The sequence below is a fragment of the Engystomops pustulosus genome, chromosome 11 (assembly GCF_040894005.1).
Source record: "Engystomops pustulosus chromosome 11, aEngPut4.maternal, whole genome shotgun sequence".
In the NCBI taxonomy this organism is placed as follows: domain Eukaryota; kingdom Metazoa; phylum Chordata; class Amphibia; order Anura; family Leptodactylidae; genus Engystomops; species Engystomops pustulosus.
In genome coordinates, this window is record NC_092421.1 from 66,957,643 (window position 1) to 66,984,085 (window position 26,443).

General features: G+C 44.3%; 1 protein-coding gene across 2 annotated transcripts; it reads left to right on the top strand.

Moving 5' to 3' along the window:
- XPNPEP1 (X-prolyl aminopeptidase 1) lies at nt 1-25,516 on the top strand. Of its 2 annotated transcripts, none has more exons than XM_072129449.1 (20): nt 1-84; nt 6,235-6,360; nt 9,049-9,112; nt 10,809-10,913; nt 11,139-11,231; nt 12,329-12,472; nt 12,765-12,860; nt 13,046-13,127; nt 13,709-13,919; nt 14,656-14,745; nt 15,485-15,535; nt 15,778-15,836; nt 17,760-17,837; nt 17,921-17,992; nt 20,967-21,027; nt 21,130-21,199; nt 22,582-22,755; nt 23,122-23,198; nt 24,593-24,691; nt 25,203-25,516. In XM_072129449.1, the coding sequence occupies exons 2-20, from the start codon at nt 6,244-6,246 to the stop codon at nt 25,329-25,331; spliced, it is 1,872 nt and encodes a 623-aa protein (XP_071985550.1). In that variant the 5' UTR covers nt 1-84; nt 6,235-6,243; the 3' UTR covers nt 25,332-25,516. The 2 variants fall into 2 exon arrangements, with proteins under 2 accessions (XP_071985550.1, XP_071985549.1); XM_072129448.1 differs by lacking the exon at nt 1-84 and adding an exon at nt 4,519-4,736.
- Nucleotides 25,517-26,443: the final 927 nt, after the last annotated feature.

Genomic DNA, 26,443 nt, shown 5'->3' on the forward strand with positions numbered 1-26,443 from the left:
ATGTCCAAGGGTCACAGACAGCAGGAGAGTAAAGTACAATTCCCTTCCGTCTGCTGAAGGACTCAAGACGACCGAATCTTCAGGGTGAGAACCATCCGCTAAGTTTTCTGGCTTTCTGTAAATCTTTGTACAATTGAACACTCTGCAGAATTTTTGTGTACTGGGCCAGCCTTAAAGGGGTTGTCCAGGAGTGCATGTCCTCCACTGTCCACAGCATTGTCCCTTGCATGGTGATTAAAGGTGTAAGATCACCACCTGCACAGATCTTATCTGTTTCATAGTTATTGTATTCAGTCTTTACACCACAATGTGATCTAAATGGTAAGGACCCAAGACTGATTCATTTTACCTGCAGTGATAGATTACAGCAAGTAATGAGAACAAGAGGGCAATGGAAAATATATACTCTGGAATTGTGAGAGTTTATTGGAGGAAAATACAAAGGGTAAGCATGGGGCTCCATAGCAAAACTAGGATACACACAGTGATGTCACAGCACAGGGGATAATACACACCGTGATGTCACAGCACAGGGGATAATACACACCGTGATGTCACAAAGTACAGAGATAATACACACAGTGATGTCACAGTACAGGGATAATACACACAGTGATGTTACAAAGTACATAGATAATACACAGTGATGTCACAGTACAGGGATAATACACACAGTGATGTCACAGTACAGGGATAATACACACAGTGATGTTACAAAGTACATAGATAATACACAGTGATGTCACAGTACAGGGATAATACACACAGTGATGTCACAGTACAGGGATAATACACACAGTGATGTCACAGCACAGGGGATAATACACACCGTGATGTCACAAAGTACAGAGATAATACACACAGTGATGTCACAGTACAGGGATAATACACACAGTGATGTCACAAAGTACATAGATAATACACAGTGATGTCACAGTACAGGGATAATACACACAGTGATGTCACAAAGTACAGAGATAATACACACAGTGATGTCACAGTACAGGGATAATACACACAGTGATGTCACAAAGTACATAGATAATACACAGTGATGTCACAGTACAGGGATAATACACACAGTGATGTCACAGTACAGGGATAATACACGCAGTGATGTCAGAGTACATTAAGCAGCATCAACATGAACTTATAGGACATTATAGAGAGGTAGTGACCTGTAATGAGATTTTTTTCAGCAGCAAGTAATTAAACCTTTCTTAAGACTGTCTGAATACCCCTGGTCTAGGACACTAGTGTAGCAAACTCTCTGCGGTGAGGTCTGTGTGGCTTTTTAGGCTAGTCACCTGCAGATATCTTAGATCTTGTTGATGGTGAGATAGTTATTGTAATTCATAATCCCCATGCCCCGCCCCTTGCGCACATGCTGCGGCCAATGCCTCTGCAGGCTCAGTATATAGTGTTAGCTCTGCTATACTCTGCAGATCATCGCTCCCCTGGGTGTAATGTGGAGTTTGATTCATGTAATTGTGTGGCGCTCTGCTGCTCTTCACACAGACCTGTTATTAGACTGACACAATAATCACAGGTGTTGGAGGACTCTGTACTATTTCTGGAGGACTGGAGTGCAGGCTTTTATTACAGGGCAGTGCTGCTGCCAGGACATGTGGTGGCGCATGTGTACGCCATTAACCGGCCATCCTTAAAGGAGAACACCCTAATGAATAAGTGATGGACCTACTGGTTTTACTAAAAAAAATTGCACAGGTACAAAATGAACAATGCCCATGGGTTATGTAGGGAACCTGTCATCAGGAGCCCTTTTTCTGGCTCCCCCATGTCCCCATAGAAAATAGCGAAGTGTTTTTATAGTAAAACTGGCTTTTTCCGAAAAAATGAAAAGTTAGAGGAAAGTTTACCTTTCTGTATGCAGAGCAGGGCCCCTAGTCCCATGGGAGTGGCCAGTGAGGAGGGGGACAGACATGGCAATGTGTACCCTATTCTATATGGGGACATGGGCTCCTGATGACAGGTTCTCTTTGAAGAGATTTTTTTTTAACAAAAGCAAAACCCAAAGGTATTGCTGACATTGTAGTTGGAGTAGTTGGAGTGCTTCTTTATGACATTGTATAGTGACCAACACAGGGCAGGATACAGATTATACTGCTGCGGAAAGACGTGCAGACTACTTTCACACGTATTTATGAATTGTCTGCGCCAGTACAGGCGGTCCCCTACTTAAGGACACCGGACTTACAGACAACCCATAGTTAAAGACGAACCCCTATGGCCACTGTGACCTCTGGTGAAGTTCTCTGGATGCTTTACTATAGTCCCAGACTGCAATGATCAGCTGTAAGGTGTCTGTAATGAAGTGTTATTAATAATCCTTGGTCTAATTACAGCAAAAAATTTTGAAACTCCAATTGTCACTGGGGCAAAAAAATGTTTTGTCTGGATCTACCATTATAAAATATACAGTTTCGACTTACATACAAATTCAACTTAAGAACAAACCTATGGACCCTATCTTGTACGAAACCCGGGGACTGCCTGTACAGTATCCACAAAATTCTGGACCTAAAGAAGCGCTGTGGTGCTAGTTGGACCATGCGCCACATTTATTTTAGCAACTTGACAGAATTGTGTTGCACGCTCTATGTTAAAGAGGACCTCACACCAGAAATTAGTGTCCCGATCCATAGCTACTAAATCTAGTCCCCGTTGTAACCCTGGCACACGTTTTAAAGAGGACCTGTCACCCATAAAAAAGGCTCTAGAAGCTGCTTACTAAGCTCCTAGTGCTCCGCCATTTTCAGCAGTGACAAACTGCTAGCTTTATAAAGCTCAGATAAAGCTAGCAGACACTGCCGTGCAGTACAATAGGAATGCCGGACAGCGCTTACAGTGGTCTGGCGTATTTATGAGGGGGCGGGACTAGGAGGTGGCGCATGAAGCTCAGCAGTCACTACCGACCTATAGAGTAAAAGAGGCTTTGAGCGTGGTCGGGCGTTCCTACTGTACTACGCGGCAGTGTCGGCTAGCTTTCTAGGAGTGTTCCGATAAAGCTAGCAGTATATCACTGCTAAAAATGGGGTAACTTTAGTAAGCAGCTCCTAGTGCCTTTTTATGGGTGACAGGTCCTCTTTAAGTATATGACCCATAACATATATAACATGCTTATTATTCCTTCGGGTTCCAATTCTCGCGCTTGCCGGTAATGCTGCAGACTTTACTGACAGGAGATGTCAGTGGGGCCGCACGTGCACAGTAAGGAGGAGGAAGTGCGGATCTAGTGCATTATCAAACCCTAATTTTACTCCCAATTAGTGCTGCTGTTGTACCATGCAGCCGACCCCAGAGGAATGAATATGGTACCACGTATCTCCGGAATAAATTAGTCCCTAATACCTGTATATCTGAGCTGGGAGCCCAGTAGGGTGATCAGTCCCACTGAATCCCTTGAGCAAGATCTCCAGGACTGAATTTAGTAATGGTCCAACTCCAGGACATGACACTCACTGGTCCAGATTATCAGTAGTAGTGCAGTCTGTACTATGTGCAGTCAGCGGCATATAGAATACTGGCGCACGCTCTTCATTGTATCTGGCGTCCCCTGAATTGCTCCGGGAGTGTGCACCCACTTTTTTGGTGCACCTCTACCATAAGTGTGTGGCACAATTCTGCACATAAAGGGGGTGTTCTGGTTCAGAGTTGGATCTCGTGCCACATTTATTACTGCGACTCGACAGAGTCTATGCCGCACGCTCTATGTTAACGGTGCACCAAAAAAATGTTTGTACACACTTCCCGAGCAGTGCAGGGGGTGACAGATTCATGAAGAGAGGGCGCTATTTTAATGAATCTGCCGCCCCTGCACACTACACAGGTAACTGCACATAGTACAGACGGTCCTGGTTCTGATACAGGTGGCCCCTGGATCTTGTTACAGTCCATTTAGGCTCTGGGTGTGTACACCTAAGGGTGATGCCACACATGGTGCTTTGAACCCGTTTTTTGGTCCGTTTTTAAGCAGTCCGTTAAAAAACGCATGCGTTTTTGAATGGTTTTGACCAATTATCTTAATTTAAACTGGTCAAATACGGGTCTGTTTTAAAAAAAAGCATGCATTTTTGGACGGATTGCTTAAAAATGGACCAAAAACGGGTTTAAAATGCCATATGTGGCATCACCCTTATCAGTTGAACGTCTATTTATATGGGTTGCAAGTTATATGTTCACAATAGACACTAAAGCTACGTATGCAGGTCATCAGCCCTTTCAAGGCATGCTGGGAGTTGTAGTCCTCTATGTTATAGTGTGTTTACTTGGATTTTTAATAATCTTCACATGAATGGGTCATCCTCCCCTCCAGGACATGCTGGGAGTTGTAGTTCCCGGAGACATAGTGTATTTACATGGTTTTCTTGCTCTTATACTAGTTTTATTGGGTAATCCACGCCTCCGGGGTATGCTGAGAGTTGTAGTTCCCCGTGCATTTATACTAGTTCAATGTTCACAATAGGCAGCGGTGTATCTATCTTTCCAGAGGATGCTGGGAGTTGTAGTCTTCTGGTTCCGGCTACAATCACACATCGCCAAACCAGTGACAGGAGGCGGCGGCCGCGGGGCACGCCGGGACGTGTAGTCCTCGCTCCCCATTGTTGGCGGGATGGCAGCGCGTGTGTAGACTACAGCTCCCGGCAGCCACCGCGGCACCGGCAGCGCTGTGACTGGCTTCATTGAAGTGAGAGGAAGTGGGGTGTCAGTACATGGTGAGGGGGATCTGGGGGCGCAGGGCGGGAGGTCACATGACCGGGGAGGGGTTATTATTACTGTAATGTAATAGATAATAATGCTGAGCATGTTATTGGGGGAAGTGATGGCTTCTGGGGGCAGTGGGTGTCATGGCTGCTATATTGGGGGGCTGTTGTGATATTTTGGGGTAGGGGTTGCTGGAGTCATTACCTGGTTGTGATATTTTGGGGCTGGGGGGTGCTGAAGTGATGATTCTCTCACAGCTGAGGGTTCGTTACAATTGTATCCAGTCCAGACAATTTCTTTACTCCATACTTGACACATTGTAACAAACCTTCTGCACGCGAGAATCATTTTGAATTGTTCAGACTGGATACATTTGGGACAAACCCTCAGTTGTGAAAGTATTGAGCTTTGTAGAATTACAGTAAATTAGGAGATGAAATCTTTGTTGACCTAGATTTGCTAAATTTTGCAGAATTTTGGAATAGTAGAGGAGGTGTAGCAGAGGGGGGGACAATAGAAATCCAGAATTTTTGGGGAGTTTACAGGCTTTTTGCATGTATCCACTCTAGAGATTGCTCTGCAGACTGATACATTGTAACAAAATATCTAAACACGAAAGTTATTTGCGTTCTGTCTTCCAGCTTGTCTAGACTGGATACAAATGTAACAAACCCTCAGCTGCCAAATTCTAAAACTTTGAAGTTTTTCAGAAGTTGCACAGTGGAGGACATGTATTATCGCATCTGCGCCTAAAAAATGCCGGGATCTTTTGTTTTTTTGGGCGCAGAATTGTTGCAGATCATTTATAATGAGTTTGCGCGAGAAAGAACAGATGTTTCAGACTATCCCGACTCCTCCATCTTATTTTGGCGCAAGTGGGCGTGGCCTAACTTTTCCACATTATCCGTCACATTTATGTGTATTTTGTCGGCATTTTTAGGCTCAATTTTTGGCGCCCAATAGACCAGGAAAACAATGGTGAAAGAGCAAAATTAAGGCGCAGTCCATGTAAGATTTTGGTGCACATCTCATTGATAGCGGCATGATTAGTTCCGTCTACCCATTATTTACAGCCGTGCGCCACTTGGGCTGTGCTTTCCGGAGACTGATCTCCGATGCCGACAGTTGTGCTTGTGCCAGAATTAGTAAATCCCCCCCATTGGGTCCTACAAAATACACATAAATGTGATGGATAATGTGGAAAAGTTAGGCTACGCCCACTTGCGCCAAAAAAAGACGGAGGAGTCGGGATAGTTGGAAACATCTGTTCCTCCTGGTGCAAACTCATTATAAATGATCCACAACAATTCTGCGCCCAAAAACAAAAGATCCCGGCATTTTTTAGGCGCAGAGACGATAATACATCTGCTCCATTGTGTTGCAGGTGTTTTATATATTTTCTGCTGTACCTGTAACTTTTGTGAAAGAGATCTGGGATTTAGCAGTAGGGATACAATTATATTGGAAATTTAGAATTTTTGTGTAATTTTAGGATTTTCCTTATTTCAGGCATTTAAGATGGCACCAAAAATCACAACGGAGCTCCTGCGCCAGCTGCGCCAGACCATGAGGTCCTCACGGAGCGTCACTGAGCCCATACAGGCCTACATCGTACCGTCTGGGGACGCGCATCAGGTACCACAAGGTCTTATAAGGCGCCAAGGGAGGTCAGTGCCTCTGTGTGCCACGCACCTCTAGAGAAAATCAATGTCTAGTGGACGTAAACTCAACTTTCCCAGGCTCCTGAATGACAAATTGGCCTGGTTATTTAGTGGCACATTCCCAATTATTATATCGGTGTACATCTAGGTAGAGTTGCTGTTAAGGAAAGCTAAGTGATAATGCACTACAGGTGTTATCACTCAGCTTTCCCAGGTAGAACAGCCTTTGATTGCATATCGAGGTAGAACTGCTGTTCAGGATTCTGGGAAAGCTGTATGATAATGGCTGCAGCAAAACTCAGCTTTACCAAGGTCCTAAGTGGCAGAAGAGCTGAGTAATCATATCCTCATAGACTGTAAGCTCTTGTGTCACCCCTCATCCTCATAGACTGTAAGCTCTTGTGTCACCCCCTCATCCTCATACACTGTAAGGTCTTGTGTAACCCCCTCATCCTCATAGACTGTAAGCTCCTGTGTCACCTCCTCATCCTCATAGACTGTAAGCTCTTGTGTCACCCCCTCATCCTCATACACTGTAAGGTCTTGTGTAACCCCCTCATCCTCATAGACTGTAAGCTCTTGTGTCACCTCCTCATCCTCATAGACTGTTAGCTCTTGTGTCACCCCCTCATAGATTGTAAGCTCTTGTCTCACCCCTCATCCTCATAGACTGTAAGCTCTTGTGTCACCTCCTCATCCTGATAGACTGTAAGCTCTTGTGTCACCCCCTCATAGACTGTAAGCTCTTGTGTCACCCCTCATCCTCATAGACTGTAAGCTCTTGTGTCACCCCCTCATCCTCATAGACTGTAAGCTCTTGTGTCACCCCCTCATTCTCATAGACTGTAAGCTCTTGTGTCACCCCCTCATCCTCATAGACTGTAAGGTCTTGTGTCACCCCCTCATCCTCATAGACTGTAAGTTCTTGTGTCACCCCCCTCATCCTCATAGACTGTAAGCTCTTGTGTCACCTCCTCATCCTCATAGACTGTAAGTTCTTGTGTCACCCCCCTTATCCTCATAGACTGTAAGCTCTTGTGTCACCCCCTCATCCTCATAGACTGTAAGCTCTTGTGTCACCCTCTCATCCGCATAGACTGTAAGCTCTTGTGTCACCCCCCCCCCTCATCCTCATAGTCTGTAAGCTCTTGTGTCACCCCCTCATCCTCATAAACTGTAAGCTCTTGTGTCACCCCCCCTCATCCTCATAGACTGTAAGCTCTTGTGTCACCCCCTTATCCTCATAGACTGTTAGCTCTTGTCTCACCCCCTCATCCTCATAGATTGTAAGCTCTTGTCTCACCCCTCATCCTCATAGACTGTAAGCTCTTGTGTCACCCCCTCATAGACTGTAAGCTCTTGTGTCACCCCCTCATAGACTGTAAGCTCTTGTGTCACCCCCTCATAGACTGTAAGCTCTTGTGTCACCCCTCATCCTCATAGACTGTAAGCTCTTGTGTCACCCCCTCATCCTCATAGACTGTAAGCTCTTGTGTCACCCCTTCATCCTCATAGACTGTAAGCTCTTGTGTCACCCCTTCATCCTCATAGACTGTAAGCTCTTGTGTCACCCCCTCATCCTCATAGACTGTAAGCTTTTGTGTCACCCCTCATCCTCATAGACTGTAAGCTCTTGTGTCACCCCCCCCTCATCCTCATAGACTGTAAGCTCTTGTGTCACCCCTCATCCTCATAGACTGTAAGCTCTTGTGTCACCCCTTCATCCTCATAGACTGTAAGCTCTTGTGTCACCCCTCATCCTCATAGACTGTAAGCTCTTGTGTCACCCCCCCCTCATCCTCATAGACTGTAAGCTCTTGTGTCACCCCTCATCCTCATAGACTGTAAGCTCTTGTGTCACCCCTTCATCCTCATAGACTGTAAGCTCTTGTGTCACCCCTCATCCTCATAGACTGTAAGCTCTTGTGTCCCCCTCATCCTCATAGACTGTAAGCTCTTGTGTCACCCCCTCATCCTCATAGACTGTAAGTTCTTGTGTCACCCCCTCATCCTCATAGACTGTAAGCTCTTGTGTCCCCCTCATCCGCATAGACTGTAAGCTCTTGTGTCACCCCCTCATCCTCATAGACTGTAAGCTCTTGTGTCACCCCCTCATCCTCATAGACTGTAAGCTAATAGCTAGTCATGCCATTGCTGAGAGCATCAGCAACGTCTGGGTCGCACGGCCAAACTCAAATGTCGGGTCCGCTCAGCTTTCCCTGGTTACTGAATGACATATCACCTTGATAAGTTACTTCTACACATTTAGTTACTATAATGGTTCATTTCTGGGCAGATGTGCCATTCAGGATCCTGAGAAAGCGTGAAAGAGTGACAATGTTAACTCTTGTATTGCAGTATGATCCGGAATTTGGGAATTTTCCCCCTGTAATCCTGATGTCACTGTCCTATTGTGGATAATGAGTTATCAGCCGCGTCTGGGTTGACCCTGTGTATTCTCCTCCAGCCACTCCCTGTTGATGATATAACAATATTACCAACCAGTCAGCTTTGTTCTTGTCTGCAGGGGGCGGGGACTGTGCTCTGCCAGTGACATGTGCACGCTGCTGCGCAGGACACAGTCTCCGCCCTCTCCGCCCTTGGCATGAAGAATCCTATTGGTCTGCACGGAGACTAACCCCTCCCATCGTCTACTTTTCAGAGTGAATACATCGCCCCCTGTGACTGCAGACGCGCCTTTATCTCCGGCTTTGATGGGTCGGCAGGTGAGTACATGAAGGGGACAAGGGATCGGATCAAAGATCTCCAGATCTAGGAAGCTGTAAGAGATTTTCTAGGGCCTGGAAGCTGAGATGCTCTTGCAGCGTGTGGATTTTTAAAGGGAATCTGTCAGACAGATATCTGGTTATTGTGTATAATATATTGGATTATCATATGCCGTTGCTTATGATAAAGGGCACCCCCGACCTGTTGAAGTTTTGAATAAAAACCTGCAAACAAATATTTTCCGGCGTTTAGGAAGTGCGCAGACAGGGGGCAGGAATGCCGTGCACCGAACCACTTTGCTGGCGGGCGTGTAAGAAATTGCAATTATTTTAGTGCTTCTAGACTGATAATTGTCCCCATTAGGTATAATGTATCTGGTTATTGTGTATAACATATTCCGGTTATTGTGTATATTACATCCGGTTATTGTGTATAACATATCCGGTTATTGTATATATTATATCCGGTTATTGTGTATAACATATCCGGTTATTGTGTATAACATATTCCGGTTATTGTGAATAACATATCCGGTTATTGTGTATATTACATGCGGTTATTGTGTCTAACATATTCCGGTTATTGTGTATATCACATTCCGGTTATTGTGTATATCACATTCCGGTTATTGTGTATATCATATTCCGGTTATTGTGTATATCACATTCCGGTTATTGTGTATATTACATGCGGTTATTGTGTATAACATATTCCGGTTATTGTGTATATCACATTCCGGTTATTGTGTATATCATATTCCGGTTATTGTGTATATCACATTCCGGTTATTGTGTATATCACATTCCGGTTATTGTGTATATCACATTCCGGTTATTGTGTATATCACATTCCGGTTATTGTGTATATCACATTCCGGTTATTGTGTATATCACATTCCGGTTATTGTGTATATCACATTCCGGTTATTGTGTATATCACATTCCGGTTATTGTGTATATCACATTCCGGTTATTGTGTATATCACATTCCGGTTATTGTGTATATCACATTCCGGTTATTGTGTATATCACATTCCGGTTATTGTGTATATCACATTCCGGTTATTGTGTATATCACATTCCGGTTATTGTGTATATCACATTCCGGTTATTGTGTATATCACATTCCGGTTATTGTGTATAACACATTCCGGTTATTGTGTATATTACATCCGGTTATTGTGTATATTACATCCGGTTATTGTGTATATCACATTCCGGTTATTGTGTATATCACATTCCGGTTATTGTGTATAACATATTCCGGTTATTGTGTATATCACATTCCGGTTATTGTGTATATCACATTCCGGTTATTGTGTATATCACATTCCGGTTATTGTGTATATCACATTCCGGTTATTGTGTATAACATATTCCGGTTATTGTGTATAACATATTCCGGTTATTGTGTATATCACATTCCGGTTATTGTGTATATCACATTCCGGTTATTGTGTATAACATATTCCGGTTATTGTGTATAACATATTCCGGTTATTGTGTATATCACATTCCGGTTATTGTGTATAACACATTCCGGTTATTGTGTATAACATATTCCGGTTATTGTGTATATTACATCCGGTTATTGTGTATATCACATTCCGGTTATTGTGTATATTACATCCGCTTATTGTGTATATTTGATGATGTTGCTTTGTACCCTGATGAGATGATCTGCTTTTGTTCGCAGGGACGGCTATCGTCACGGAGCAGAGCGCTGCCATGTGGACAGACGGGCGATACTTCCTGCAAGCGGCTCAGCAGATGGACAGCAACTGGACCCTCATGAAGATGGGTGAGGTGGAGCGCTGTTAACCCATCAATGCCATTGGGGTTCTCCGAGAGTCCAATGCTAAGGCGGCAAATAGAGTTGCACCCCTACAGATACTGATAACTTATAATAAGTAAAGTATTTTGTCGGAAGATTCCTTTAATTGTTATTTTTCTCTTTTCCATCCCTTTAATGTTTCAGATTATTTGTTACCTGTCTTGATTCTAATTCCTGTATATTGCCTGGCAGGTCTGAAAGACACCCCAACACAGGAGGACTGGCTGATCAGCGTGCTCCCAGAGGGATCCCGGGTGGGGGTCGACCCATTCATCATACAAGCCGGTAACAATCTGCTCTCTTAATGTCATACCATAGCCCCTATCCACAGAATGTCTGATCACCTGGGGTCCGACTACCAGGTCCCCCAGAGTTTGCAGAACAGGGTACAATACCCATGAGCTGCTTTATACTGTCCCAGAAGTCCTATAGAAATCAATGTTCATCCTGTGCTCCACGACAGCTTAGGGCAGTGTTGGTGAACCTATTGCATGGGTGTCTGAGTTGACACGCAGAGCCCTCTCTTTTGGCTCCCAGGCTATCACCCCAGCACAGAGTTTGCAGGACAGGACTCAAGGCCTCTTCCTGCACTCCTACACCACCTAGGTCATGCCGCGTTTAGTGATATTTTACAGCGACACATCCCTGGCTTTCTGGGACTACAGGGGGAGCGGGAAGTTGTGGACAAGGCTGGGTTATCATTGGAGCTCCTGCTCTGGGCCCCATAATTTATCTTTTTCAGGGGACCCTGAAGGGAAGCACTGAATTTCTCCACTTTCTTTCCACTGTATTGTTGTCCTCAGGATGCTGATACGATTGAAAGCTGTGACAGAGCAGGGGGTTATAAGTTACTCCTTGAATTTCCGGCTCGGCACTTTGAACTTTGCAATAACATATTGTTTCTAGGCCAACAGTGTCTAAAAGGTTTTCCACCACTGACTAAGGTGGTGAGACGATTCTGGAAGCCCTGTGTAGTATGGGGTGGCTCAAGAGGACCTATTGCTCCCCATTCAACCAATCACAGGGGTCCCAGTAGTTACATTCCACATTATCAGATATCCTCTGGATAAATCATATTGATGGCACTACACCTCCCAGCAGGTAGGTATCTGTCCAGTCATGCTGGGAGTTGTAGTTTTGCTGTTTGTGATACGTCACAACAGATATCGCAGTAAATCATTGTATTCACTGATGATCATGTATGAAAGATTTTTTTCGTGTGCACCGCAGGAGGCGTGTGACTGTCCAGTGCCAGGAGTCGCACATCACACGTCTCCATGTGTTTACAGTCACATGACCCGTGCCTAACGGTTGACAATCCATCCTTTCCGCTTTCATCTGAAGGCTTCATTGTAATAGGTTTATATGTCCCTGTGCTGCAGATCAGTGGAAGAGCATGTCCCTGGCCCTGAAGAACGCCGGCCACCTCCTGGTGCCTGTCCAGGAAAACCTCATAGATGCCGTCTGGAGCGACCGTCCTGAGAGACCCTGCCAGCCGCTCATAACGCTGGCGCTCAACTACACGGGTAGGTGATTCAACTGCCCTCCCTAGGTCAGTTTGTCTGAAAATGTTGTCTTTTCTCCAATTTTGCCCAACGCTGGTGGTCAGGGGTCTGGTCCCCCAGCAGACTGGACTATGGACAACCAGTGTCGGGGGTACTTTCTATTTTTAAAGGGGTTTTCTTAAAAGGGTCTAAGTTTCGTTTTATGTGGCTCTTACAAAAAGTTATCTTCCCTTCCCTCTATTACTTCATGAGATTCAGATTCTGGGAGTCAAAATTTTGCACTGATGCAACGAGTTTTTCTGTCTTTGCCCAGGCCTGTCATGGCAGGATAAGATCTTGGCGCTCCGGGGTAAGATGGCAGAAAGGAAAGCCTCGTGGATCGTCCTGGCTGCGCTGGATGAGGTGGCATGTAAGCACGGCATTGCGGTATTATACATCATTATTATTCACTATAATTACATATTAGGATTTTTACATCTTGTGAGTTATTTTATTGTTTCTTTGTTGCACCAACCACAATCCTAATAGAAAATGTAACATGACTGTTACATGTAGAAAATGAAGGGATATTCTTACTTTTCCTCAATTCTTTAGGGTTGTTCAATCTCCGGGGTTCAGATGTGGAATATAATCCAGTCTTCTTCGCTTACGCCATAGTTGGGTCCGAAACGATCAGGTGAGAATTTACAATGTGATATAATGAGACATAAAACTCCTCTCTGATGAAAAACTTGTTTTAGGGGAATTAACAACAAGGATGAAGTGCTGTATGCAAATTAGTCTTAGGGGCTTCAGGCTCCATAGGTGTTAATGGATCCTGGAGCCCCCCAGGCTCATTTGCATACAGTCTTTTATCCTGGTGGTAGATGTCCTTTAACTTCTAGGATCCTGTTAAAAACGTAAAAATGTAATGCTCCTCCCCCATACTGAAGTTCCTCCCCTTGGATTCAGCTTCTTGCTTTATTTAATAGTTTTTTTTTTTTTAGTTTCTTGTAGATTATAATTTGCTCTTGCCTGATCCTATTAGAAATTGGCTTCAGTCCTAGTGTTTGAAGTGAGCAGTGACGAAGTGTAAAGCAAGATGGACACAGAGAACAATCAGTCTCTCAGACCTGAAGTTTATTTTTATGTTATATTTATATGGACTTATCTTTCCATGTATCCAGTAGCTATGGACAGCATAGAAACAGATAATGAATGACATCCTAGAAGCCTCCTCCCAAGTTACAGAAGACCCTCCCTCTTCTTCACCTGTAGGTTGTTCATTAATGGAGAGCGCCTGGCGGATCCCGCTGTCAGACATCACCTCCTCCTTGACTCCTCGCCTCCCCCAGAGCTCAGGATTCAGCTGGAGCCGTATGAGTCTATACTGACCGCGCTGCAGGGTATATGCTCCACGCTGCCCCCAAAAGAGAAAGTGTGGATCAGCGACAAGGCCAGCCATGCGCTGTCAGAGGCCATCCCCAAGGTATAGTCACTGTATACACTGGGACAGGGCTGTAAAGTCTTTCTAACAAATGCTTATTGCGTGCACTATGTAGGTGACTTGTAATCTTAATTTTATGAACGTTTTCCCCTCTGCAGTCCATGCTATGTCGCTGGTTAGGAGATCTAGCTTCCGGGGCTCCTTGCTCCCCTTCCCCTCTCCTTAGATCTCTATGTAGTCAGAGCTTTGGTTCATCTTGCTAGCTAGATGGAATTCAGCAGCTCTTTAGAGGGAAAGAGCCAGATGTTCTAAACTACTGACCCCTATTGTAAATGAAATAATAGCACTCATGTGGTTACTATTCACTACTTCACTTCAGCTTGATTTCCAAACACAGGAGATTTGGGGGGGCTTCATGTAATATTAGCAGAAAATGGAAAAAAAAAAATTTGGATTGATTATATGGATGCGAATTTGGTATAAGAAACAAAACAATACTATTCCTCCCACAAAAAGCAAGCCCTTATACAGCTAAATTGATGACAAAATTACAAGAACAAGACTAGAAGAGCCCAGTGCCAGTCTTTCATCTGGCAGACCCCATCCGAGACCCCCTTATAGATGATGGCCATTTGCTCCTTTGTAGCGTCATATATTCGTGGCTGCCTCTAGTGTTCTGAAGGACAATCCCTTTAAATCTCACTTAATCTGGTGTTTTTAGATGCAAAATAATGTATATTTTATCTGTTTAACGTTAATGATTTCCCTTCTTGCACAGACTCAGAGGTACCTGTCTCCATACACCCCGGTGTGTCTCGCCAAAGCTGTGAAAAACGCTAGAGAGGTAGAAGGCATGAGGAGGGCACATGTGAGTACATGTAATGCCTGTGTCCAGTAGGGGGCAGCTTCTTTTAGTAAGATTGTGAGTTCTACCCCATAAATCGCAACTCAGTGTGGTAAAAACTGGAGCTGCTAGTGCCAGAATACAACTACTATTTCTGGCAGATTCCCTCTACAGCAGAGGGGGCACTCGTCTCCAGCTGTGGGTGGTGCTGGTCTACAGAAGCAGGATTTTACCTGAAATGAGTCAAGTTCAGAGGCTGCTAGGGAAGGGTAACCTCTTCTGTATATATACCTATCTATAGCACCTAGAAACATTCTGCTGGTGACACAATAAAGTTAAGGATAATATTCATGATAAGAATATAACATGTCAAAGTAACTGGGAAAAGGATTTGGGGAATGTTTCACAAAAACAATGGGTAGAAATATATTGGAATATTCCCAATGTATCAATTAATATGAATCATAGAATTATTCATTTCCAATGTATTCACCGCATTTATAATACTCCACACATATTATATAATACTTGAGAGATAATGCACATTGTCTACAAGTTGTAGCTATAGGTTAAAGGGGTTAAAGAGACCAGGTAAAAAACTAGGTGACCAGGGGGTGCACTGCATAAAAAAATAACTAGTACTTGCCTTGTCTGGCTCCTCGCTCTCTCTGGGGTGTGCCCATTTGTAAAATCTGGTGAGAGGCGTGGCCAATCAAGTAACTGCTCCCTGTTTCATCCCTGTAATCCCTTTTTCCTCTTGTAGGTGAAGGACGCCGTCGCTCTGTGCGAGTTCTTTAACTGGCTGGAAAAAGAGGTAAAATACCAAATCGATACAAATTTTAAAGGCCATTTTCAAGCTTTTTCCCCCCCAATTCTGATCTCCTATGATTTTACACTGCAGGAAAGCTGCAGAAGCAGAGTTGCAATGTAAAGCATAGAGATCCGTAGTTTGAGCTGTAGATGGAGTCTGCAATATTTGGTGGAGGGTGTTGAATAATTTTGGTTTAGTTTAGAAAATGTTTCCCCTCTTGATGTGAGCATTCTGTTACTTTCCAGATCCAGAAAGACACAGTCACAGAGATAACGGCATCTGATAAAGCAGAGGAGTTCCGCAGGTAAAACTATCACTATATGACTGTGACTATACACACGAACTGCGCAGTAGCCATAGAACATGGTAATGTGCTCATTTTCCCAGTCAGCCGCTTGTTATAGAGCAGGAGGAGCGAGCAGATCCATATATAATTGATTGGAAAAGATCCAGTAGAACAAGCACTGAGTAAAATTCCTGCTTGCTACGGGGCATAAGAGTAGGGTGGATGAAGTCACTAAGAAATTTCATTTTAATTAACTCCACCCACTGGACTCCTATGCCCAGAGCAACCAAATAGTTTAAAGAATATATCACAAATGATACTTATTCTAATTCCCTTGAGAATATACACATTGGAAACCTCTCATTAGCAGAAAGAATCAAAAGGCTACAACCACCTTTACTGAGGAGCATGTTGTGTAGACAGAGGAGAAGTGTCCACAGTTCATTTTAGTGATGAAACAAGTTTAATTTATTCGGACCTGATGGGAAATATTATTATGTTTATTGACAAACTGTGAAAAGACTGAACCCAAAGTGTGTAAAGGAGTCAGTGAAAGGAGGTGGAGGAAGTGGCATGGTTTGGGGAATGTTTTCTGCAGCAGAAGTTGGACCTCTCAGACAGCTACATGGCAGAGTGAATGTAAGCGTGTATCAGAACCTTCTTCAATAAGGCTACATTTACACGAATGTACGGGGGACGTATATACGTCCCCCATACATCACAATGGCCTCACGGCGCTGTACGTACACGTGCGGCATCGTACCGCTCCGTAGCCCGTAGAAAGATAGGACATGTCCTATCTTTCAAAGGAATACGACTCCATGCTCTATGTTAGGCTATGGAGAGGGGTGGGGGTGAGCGGCGCTCTCACCCTCCTCCTCTCCCCGGCACTGCTGTTTGTCCGTCGTGCTACGGTACGGTGGGCAACGGTAGTGTGAATGTAGCCTAACATGTGGATCCTTCCTTTGCCTTCTTCACTCAATCAGCAGCAATTTCTGTGCAGGACAATGCCCCCTGTAACAAAGTTATGGTCAAGAAACCCACAAGTTACAGACCTGTGGAAGATGCAGTATGTAAAAAAATATTTTCTTTATTTGGTTCCACTTAAAAACATATAAATCGGAATACATGGTCTCCCAGGTTAAAAAACCTACGCGTTTCACTCAGATGAGCTTAATCTTGAGTGCAACGTGTAGGTTTTTTAACCTGGGAGAACATGTATTATATTATATTTCTATTGACATACTGCTAATTTCCTGAAGCGCTGGTCTTCTCTATGATTGTACCTGATAATGTTGGTGTCACTATTAAAAATTCATAAGGCTCTAGACAACTCCTTTTAAAGGACATCTACCACCAGGATGAAGGTTTGTAAGCCAAGTACACTGACATACTGGTGTGTGCCCCCTCTGGCAGGATCCACTTTTCTTTAAGCTTATTATGCCCTTGTTTTATAAGAATAATTGGCTTTAAAAACTATACAGATTAGTCCGAGAGCCCAGAGCCCCTCAGGTGTATTTGCATAATTTTAAAATTAGTTTTTCTGTTAACACCAGGACAGGAGGTCATGCCAAAGGTTATGCCAGAGGGGGAACACATCAGTATGTCGGTGTTCTTTGTTTTACAATCCTTGATCATGGTGGTAAATGTCCTTTTATGTGATTATGGAGGACGCAAGGTCCAAATCTATCAGATGTTTATGGCACCCCCACGGCCCTTCATTGTATACATCACACGTTATATCCGCTTGGATCCCCTCCATAGCCTGCTATTGTCCTAGAGAAGACCCCTGGTGGCTATATAGTGGTGGTGCATATCTCAGCTAGTGATATGACCCAGGGATGTAAAATAATTCTATATGTAAAATTCTATAGTACATGTTACACTGTTTCAGAACCCTCAGAGCCTGTAATTCTTGTTTCCTCTCCTCCTGTCTCACAGCCAACAAGAGAATTTTGTTTCTTTGAGTTTCGCAACAATTTCAAGCTCAGGTCCCAACGCCGCCATCATTCACTACAAGTAAGATCTTCTCCGGGGGTGTAGTGCTTTACAAAATAAGATATTAAAGAATCAATCATCATCGTGTCTCCTGCTTCCTGCAGACCCGTTCCCGAGACGAACCGGAAGCTGAGCGTCAATGAGATTTTCCTCTTAGACTCTGGAGCTCAGTACAAGTAAGAAGGAGGCCGCACTGTCCTACACACATTTCTCACATTTTTTATGATATGATTATTTAATCATTTTAATTATTTATATTTAAGATTATTATAATCATGATATTTATTAATATTAATAAAGAAAGAATATTGAAGAAATTATAATAAAAATGAACTTATTACTTTATACAGCCGGTCCCCTAATTAAGGACACCCGACTTACAGACAACCCATAGTTACAGACAGACCCCTCTGACCTCTGGTGAAGCTCTCTGGTTGTTACTATAGTCCCAGACTGCAATGATCAGCTGTAAGGTGTCTGTAATGAAGCTTTATTGATAATCCTTGGTCCCATTACAGCAAAAAATGTTTAAACTCCAAATGTCACTGGGGCCAAAATTTTTTTTGTCTGGATCTACAATTATAAAATATACAGGTTTGACTTGCATACAAATTCAACTTAAAGGGAACCTATTACCAGGAGATCCATTTTTAGCACTCCCCCAGTCCCCACAGAGTATAGTACATACACTGCCAAAGTGTTTTTGTATAAAAAATAGGTTTTACTGAAAAAAAGATATGTTATATTGTACCTTTCATTAGCATCTGCTGTGTGACTAGGCAGTTGCCAATTGGGAGGGGCTGGATAGGAGCAGTCCCCCCCCCCACCCTTGGGAAACATGTGACCTTTTCAAATATATGAATAACTCCCCACACTCGGGATTGGCTGTAGAGGAGCAGGGGGCGTCGCTAGGCCCAGTGATGGGTGTTTTCATATAATTTGAAAAGGTCACATGGAGGAGCTGAATCCCAAGGGTGGGGGGGGACTGCTCCTATCCAGCCCCTCCCAATTTGCAACTGCCTAGTCACACAGCAGATGCTAATGAAAGGTACAATATAACATATTTTCTTTCTGTAAAACCAATTTTTAATACAAAAACACTTTGGCAGTGTATGTACTATGCTCTGTGGGGACTGGGGGAGTGCTAAAAATGGGTCTTCTGGTGACAGGTTCCCTTTAAGAACAAAACTCCGGACCCTATCTATGTACATAGCCCGGGGACTGCCTGTATACTCAAGTATAAGTCGAGTTTTTCAGTACAAAAAATGTGCTGAAAAAACCAAACTCGGCCTATACTCGAGTAAAAAAAAAAAAGAAAGTGAAAACTCACCTTTGTGCCCCCCCCTCTCAGATCTTCACCTTGATGCATCCGGCAGCGACAGGTCCGTGTCACGGCTGCCGGCGCACACACTGTGATATCGGCGTCGGCTGACGCCACCGCTTGTGTGCCGGACTGTCACACGGACCTGACGCTGCAGGATGAATTGTGGTGAAGATTTGGGGGGGAAGAGGCGGGGCGGCAGCGATGTGTCGGAAATGTGAGTTTTCACTTTCTTTTTTTATGAACTGGGCAAATTGAAAAACTGTCTGGCTATATGGTGGTGCAGGGGTCTGTCAATATGGTGGTGCAGGGGTCTGTCAATATGGTGGTGCAGGGGTCTGTCAATATGGTGGTGCAGGGGTCTGTCAATATGGTGGGGCAGGGGTCTGTCAATATGGTGGTGCAGGGGTCTGTCAATATGGTGGGGCAGGGGTCTGTCAATATGGTGGTGCAGGGGTCTGTCAATATGGTGGTGCAGGGGTCTGTCAATATGGTGGGGCAGGGGTCTGTCAATATGGTGGGGCAGGGGTCTGTCAATATGGTGGTGCAGGAGTATGGCAATATGGTGGGGCGGGGGTCTGGCAATATGGTGGGGCGGGGGTCTGGCAATATGGTGGGGCGGGGGTCTGGCAATATGGTGGGGCGGGGGGCTGGCTATATGGTGGGGCGGGGGGCTGGCTATATGGTGGGGCAGGGGTCTGGCTATATGGTGGGGCAGGGGTCTGGCTATATGGTGGTGCAGGGGGCTGGCTATATGGTGGGACAGGGTGCTGGCTATATGGTGGTGCAGGGGGCTGGCTATATGGTGGTGCAGGGGGCTGGCTATATGGTGGTGCAGGGGGCTGGCTATATGGTGGGACAGGGGGCTGGCTATATGGTGGGACAGGGGGCTGGCTATATGGTGGGGAAATTCTGACTGGCTCCTGGGGTAGGGGGCTGCAGAGGCAGAGGACTGGCTTTATACTGGGGGAAGCTCGGGTGGCTATATACTGGGGGGCAGGGGCTTCAGGCTATATAGTGGGGGAAGGCTGTGACTTATGCATTCTATGCAATCATTCTAATTTTATAATAAGATCATATAAAAAAAAAAAACAACAAAACTTAAAGGGGTATTCTCGTCTGGGGACTCACATTCAGTTTGATAAATTTGCCATATATAAACATTTCTTCAATTAGATGTTATTAAAAAAATGTTCCTGTGTGAAGATAATTTCTCATAAATGTAGTCATGTTGTCCCTTAGAAACAAGACTGTGTCCCTAGATACGGCCACCTCTGCTGGAGGGATTGCACAAAGAAATAAAAGGTTATTGTATATATAATGTCCGGGAGTTACTCCAGGTCCCACATCCGTCTTGTGGTAATGATAGCTGAATCCTGGTGGTCCGGCAGGACTCTATAGTGCAAGTCTGGCCACCGCTGCCAGAGTGTGACGTGGTCGTATCCGGGGAAGCTATCTGGTTTCTAAGGGACAACATGACTATATTTATGAAAAATTATCTTCACACCAATCAACATCCAATTGAAGAAATGTTTACATAAGGCAAATGAATTTAATTAAACGTAAATGCCCAGATGGGAAAACCCCTTTAACTTATATTTTTAATTGCCATTATTAAATGAATTTGTTAATCCTCTACCTTGATGGATTATTTTTGACTCTGTGGGAGGAGCTTAGGCTTCACTTTGCTTGATGAAGATGTGAAGTTATCGTTAGATGCAAATCAGACTTGCACCAGGGGGCGGAGTCTGACAACTTTTTGCTAGAATTGTATAAAGTTTATACAGCATATAAGAATGTTCTGTCCTATTAACTATCTCTGTGATTAGGGACGGAACGACAGATGTCACCAGGACCGTGCACTTCGGAACGCCGTCAGACTATGAGAAGGTGAGTGGATCCTCGCTCCTGCGGTTTTGCATCATGTGACTTTGTCCTTTCTGTCCTCTGTGAGGCGCTCTCTGTATAACACTTATGTCCTTTTACCTGTAGGAGTGTTTCACATACGTGCTGAAGGGGCACATAGCTGTCAGCGCCGCCGTGTTCCCCAATGGGATTAAAGGTAATTGTGCAAGTACTGATCCCGCTACATATCTGAAATCCTGGAAATCCTACATTCCGTAATCCTGGAAATGTATTACAACACATGCTGACCACCAGGCAGATTCACTGCAGCCAGTGCTTTACTAGTCCTCAGACATGTCCTCACACTGCTTTGTTCTCTGCTCTAAGCCTCAACCCATTGCTCTGAGTAACTGCTGTAGTTTCTAAACTAGAAGTTTGCAATAGCAGAAAGAAAGGGACTATGTAGTCATTGCAGAAATCTAAGAGAGCATAGCAGTGTGAGGAAACGCCACCAGTGCACTTGGAGAAGCCACAATCCTCCTGGAATAATAATCCATATTTTACAGTTCTGTTTCTAGTAACAACATACATAAAGGTCTGATCACACATCTCTCCAGGGACAGTACCTTACAGAGAGCACAGAGAACAGCAGTGCAAGGACACACCCCCAGTGCACTTGGAGAAGTCACAATCCTGAAATATAAATCCATATGTAACAGTCCTGCTGCTACTAACAACATACACAAAGGTCTGATTACACATCTCTCCAGGGACAATACTTAATACTGGTGGCAGTCTATACGGTTGTACCTGAATCTCTATGGCAACAGACAACAAACAAACCTTGTGTAGTCTGATTCTGCGTTTATATTCCTCTTGTATGACTTCTACTTCTCTCTGTATTTACTAGTGGAAATGTTTGCAGGGCAGGGGTCAGTCTTATAGTGATTGGTTTCCAGGCAGAGCTATCAGAGGGAGTGTGACGTGACAGGCGCAGGCTTGTAGTGGGGTCTGTGGCGGAGCAGCGGAGATAAGAAAACCTGCAGCCAGCTTCTGTCTTCTCCTTCTTCCGCTACTTTTTGACTTTCACGCCTTTTTGCGTCTAGTGATTTTAGAGATTTTAAAAATGACGAGAAAACAATTAGGATGACGGCTGTTAACTAATTATTTCCTAATTAGGACGCGAGTCTAGTATACAATGTATCTCTCAGGATCTAATTATATCCGAGGCGGAACCCCGGCTTCAGTACAATGGGTTTATTGCCAATTATTGTTACGTTAATTTATCTGATTATGGGATATTACGCTCGGTGAGACGTAACGCGCAGCTCCGGGGGATTCACCATCCATCCATATCTGGGGGGTGTCACCTTCACTTTATGTGACTGGCGCTGCACTGGATGGATTTAAAGGGGCAATCCTGCAGAGAACTCATGAAGACCTTCTCACAGCTGAGGGTTTGCTACCTTTGCCTCTTCTAATTACATCAGCAGCACAATCTTTCATGTCCTGATAGGTTGTTACAATGTATCAGTGCAGGTAAAAGAATCTCAACCTCGCTTATGGGTCATGTGACATCTCCTGACCAATCTCTTTCAGGGCATCTATTGGACTCTTTCGCTCGCGCTGCATTGTGGGAATCCGGTCTGGATTATCTGCATGGCACTGGACACGGGGTGGGGTCCTTCCTGAACGTCCATGAAGGTCCCTGCGGCATCAGCTACAAGACATTTGCAGATGAACCATTGGAAGCCGGGATGATCCTGTCTGATGGTGAGATGTTCCCTGCCTAGTAGTAAGATGACAGCCTAGTGCAGTCACAGGCAGAGCTGTATTCACAATTCTGCCGGCACCTTCTTCGACATGTGTTTATTTCCCCTATAGATAGAGATATATATATAGATATATGTGTGTGTGTATATATATATGTGTGTATATATATGTGTATGTATATGTGTATATATATATATATATGTGTATATATATATATATATATATATATATATATATATGTATATTGTATGTATACGTGTGTGTGTGTGTGTGTGTGTATATATATATGTTTTTGAAACAAGAAAATTGTGAGCGCAGCTCTGGATGTAACTGCATTTACCTTGTTTTCTCTCTTCTATCGTTCAGAGCCGGGATACTATGAGGATGGTTCATTTGGGATCCGGATCGAAAATCTGGTTCTTGTGGTTCCTGCCATCACCAAGGTGAGTTGTTTGATCTGATACAGAGGATACAGATGTCTTCCAAGTGTTTCCAAGGATATTGTAGAACAGATTATTGTAGAACATCTTTAAGAAGGTCTCTTGGATCTTGTAGGATACAACCATCTTCTAGGAGGTCCCATTGATTTTGTAGGGCAAAGAGGTCTTCCTGGAGATCTCATGGATATTGATGGACAGATAAGACACAGAAGCTTGTGGTATCTTGTAGGATATAAGATAAGATAATCCTTTATTAGTCCCACAGTGGGGAAATTCACAGCGTTACAGCAGCAGAGAGGGTACAGAGAGTGAAGTACAAACTATGACAACAACAATATTAGAGATAAATGAACAAAAAGAAAAGGGGGATAAAAAGACAAAAAAGAGACAAGCAATGATCGGCAGTTTGATGTTTAGTCTGTGGATGGGACCTGCAGGGACTGGTTAGATGGGGGGCGCAGGTTACTTCTGTTTGGGCCTTGTTTGTTGAACAGCCTGATGGCAGCGGGGAGGAATGACTTACGATAACGCTCCCTCTCACACTTGGGGTGAAGCAGTCGGTCACTGAATGTGCTCCCAGGACGTCTCATACATCCCATACACAGACGTCTTCCAGGAAGTGTCATGGATCTTGTAGGACAGATAAGGCGCAGACAAAGAATAATAAAACCCTTTATTTATATAGCACACACTGATGATGCAGCGCTGCACAGAGCATGCCAAATCGGTCGGACTGGCTGGGTGCCGGCGTCTTCCAGGAGGACTCCTGCATCTTGCAGGACAGATAGGCCATGACGTCTACAGGGATTGTGTAGGACGGATAGAATACAGACTTCTTCTAATAGATCCCATACGCAGAGGTCTTCCAAGAGGTCTCATGGATCTTGTAGGACAGGAAGGACACAGATATCTCCCTGGAGGACACATTGGATCTTGTAGGTCACAGATGTCTCCCTGGTGGACTAGGGGAACATGAAGGATAAATAAGACACAGAGGTCTTCCAGGAGGTCTCATGGATCTTGTAGGACACAGATATCTCCCTGGAGGACACATTGGATCTTGTAGGTCACAGATGTCTCCCTGGTGGACTAGGGGAACATGAAGGATAAATAAGACACAGAGGTCTTCCAAGAGGTCTCATGGATCTTGTAGGACAGGTAGGACACAGATATCTCCCTGGAGGACACATTGGATCTTGTAGGTCACAGATGTCTCCCTGGTGGACTAGGGGAACATAAAGGATAAATAAGACACAGAGGTCTTCCAGGAGGTCTCATGGATCTTGTAGCTCAGATAGGACACAGGCGTCTTACATGAAGTCTGAGGGACCTTGTAGCATAGATGCAGCCATTGTTGTGGTGTGAGGCCTAAGATCATCTCATCTCACATCTTTCAGTACAACTTCCGGGATCGGGGCAGCCTCACCTTCGAGCCAATCACACTGGTGCCGATCCAGACCAAGATGATCGATGTCAGCTTACTGACGGAGAAAGAGGTGAGAGGTCCCAGCACCCCAAACCCTGTCATAGAAACTCCCGCTAGTATACTCATTACATTGCCTCAATGTGCCCGGCAGGGGCTTCTGTGGAATCGAGGCCTATATCACATGATCTCTGCATAGCTGATTGGTTCAGTCTCATAAGACCAGGATTGGAGAGGACTCTGATCCCTGCCACCTAACTCTCTAAAGACAGAGAGTAAGACACTGAGCTTCCCCTAGTGATGGCTGGTCATGGCTGTGGAGCAGATGTATGCACAGAGCACAGCAGTGTGAGGACACATTCCCTAATGCACTTGGAGAAGCTACAGTTCTTGAAAATAAATCCATATTTCACAGTCCTGCTGCTACATACACAACGGTCTGATTACACACCTCTCCAGATATAACACTGGCTGCAGTCTGTATGGGCACCTGATGACAGATCCCTTTAGAAAAAAAAAAACAAATCCAAATGTTGGACCTTTGTGCTTTCTGCATGTTTTACATCCATCTTTCTCCTCTCCAGGTCTCCTGGGTGAACGACTACCACAAAAAGTGCAGAGACATCATTGGGGCTGAATTAGAGAAGCAAGGACGCCATGACGCCCTCCAGTGGCTGATAAGAGAAACACAACCGATCTGCAAATCTAACTAGTATTTTTTATACACCGTGATTTATTTTTAACTCTTACATTGATGGATCTGAGCAAAGTAATGGACCCGTTCACTGGGGTCTCATAAGGGAGCAATCACATTCTCAGGTGCTTTCTGCAATGAATGGACTATAGTACAATGTAAGGTCACAAAACTAAAGATTAAAGGAATCAAATTCTAATGTTATACATGACATTACTTATCCTGTACTGATCCTGAGTTACATCCTGTATTATACTCCAGAGCTGCACTCACTATTCTGCTGCTGGTGCGGTCACTGTGTACATACATGACATTACTTATCATGTACTGATCCTGAGTTATATCCTGTGTTATACTCCAGAGCTGCACTCACTATTCTGCTGCTGGGGCAGTCACTGTGTACATACATGACATTACTTATCCTGTACTGATCCTGAGTTACATCCTGTATTATACTCCAGAGCTGCCCTCACTATTCTGCTGCTGGTGCAGTCACTGTGTACATACATGACATTACTTATCCTGTACTGATCCTGAGTTACATCCTGTATTATACCCCAGAGCTGCACTCACTATTCTATAGGTGCTGCTATAATGACATAGCATTGAATGATTCTCACACTTGGAAATGGAATATTGGATGATTTATTTCCCATATTGATGTATATGAAGCTACGATTATACATATCCCCTATAGTTGCTGCACCTGCAGAGCTTACAGTCTAATGTTCGTGTAATTCCAGGTACTATTATCTGTTGTACTGCAGGTCCCAGGTGGTTGAGAATCTTCTATCATCAGTGCACTGCCCCCTAGTGGTGGAGATAAATATGTCACCCATAGAAGACACAAGGATTCAGGATGATGCCGCTGGATTTCATGTTGTCTGTGATTGTCTGATTGATGGGTGGTCTCTGGTCTGGGGTCTCCTCTTCCTCCTCCTCTGTGGCCATAGCCGGGTTATTATAGATGATGTAGACCTGGGAGTGGAGCCTGGAGCTGTCCCGCTTCCTGACCAGTACCAAGAACTTGTGAATGTTCAGAACCCGCTTCACTGCAGTAATACTGAGCGCTGCACCTCTAACCGTGTTCTCATATTCACATGCTCTTCTATACCTCCTGCACAGAGCAGA

Excerpts from the sequence above, each read along its gene's own strand:
- XPNPEP1 (XM_072129448.1), top strand. Across the intron at positions 12,861-13,045 it reads TGCGCTGGATGAGGTGGCAT|GGTTGTTCAATCTCCGGGGT; the intron begins GTAAGCACGGCA and ends TCAATTCTTTAG. Across the intron at positions 13,920-14,655 it reads TGTCAGAGGCCATCCCCAAG|ACTCAGAGGTACCTGTCTCC; the intron begins GTATAGTCACTG and ends CTTCTTGCACAG.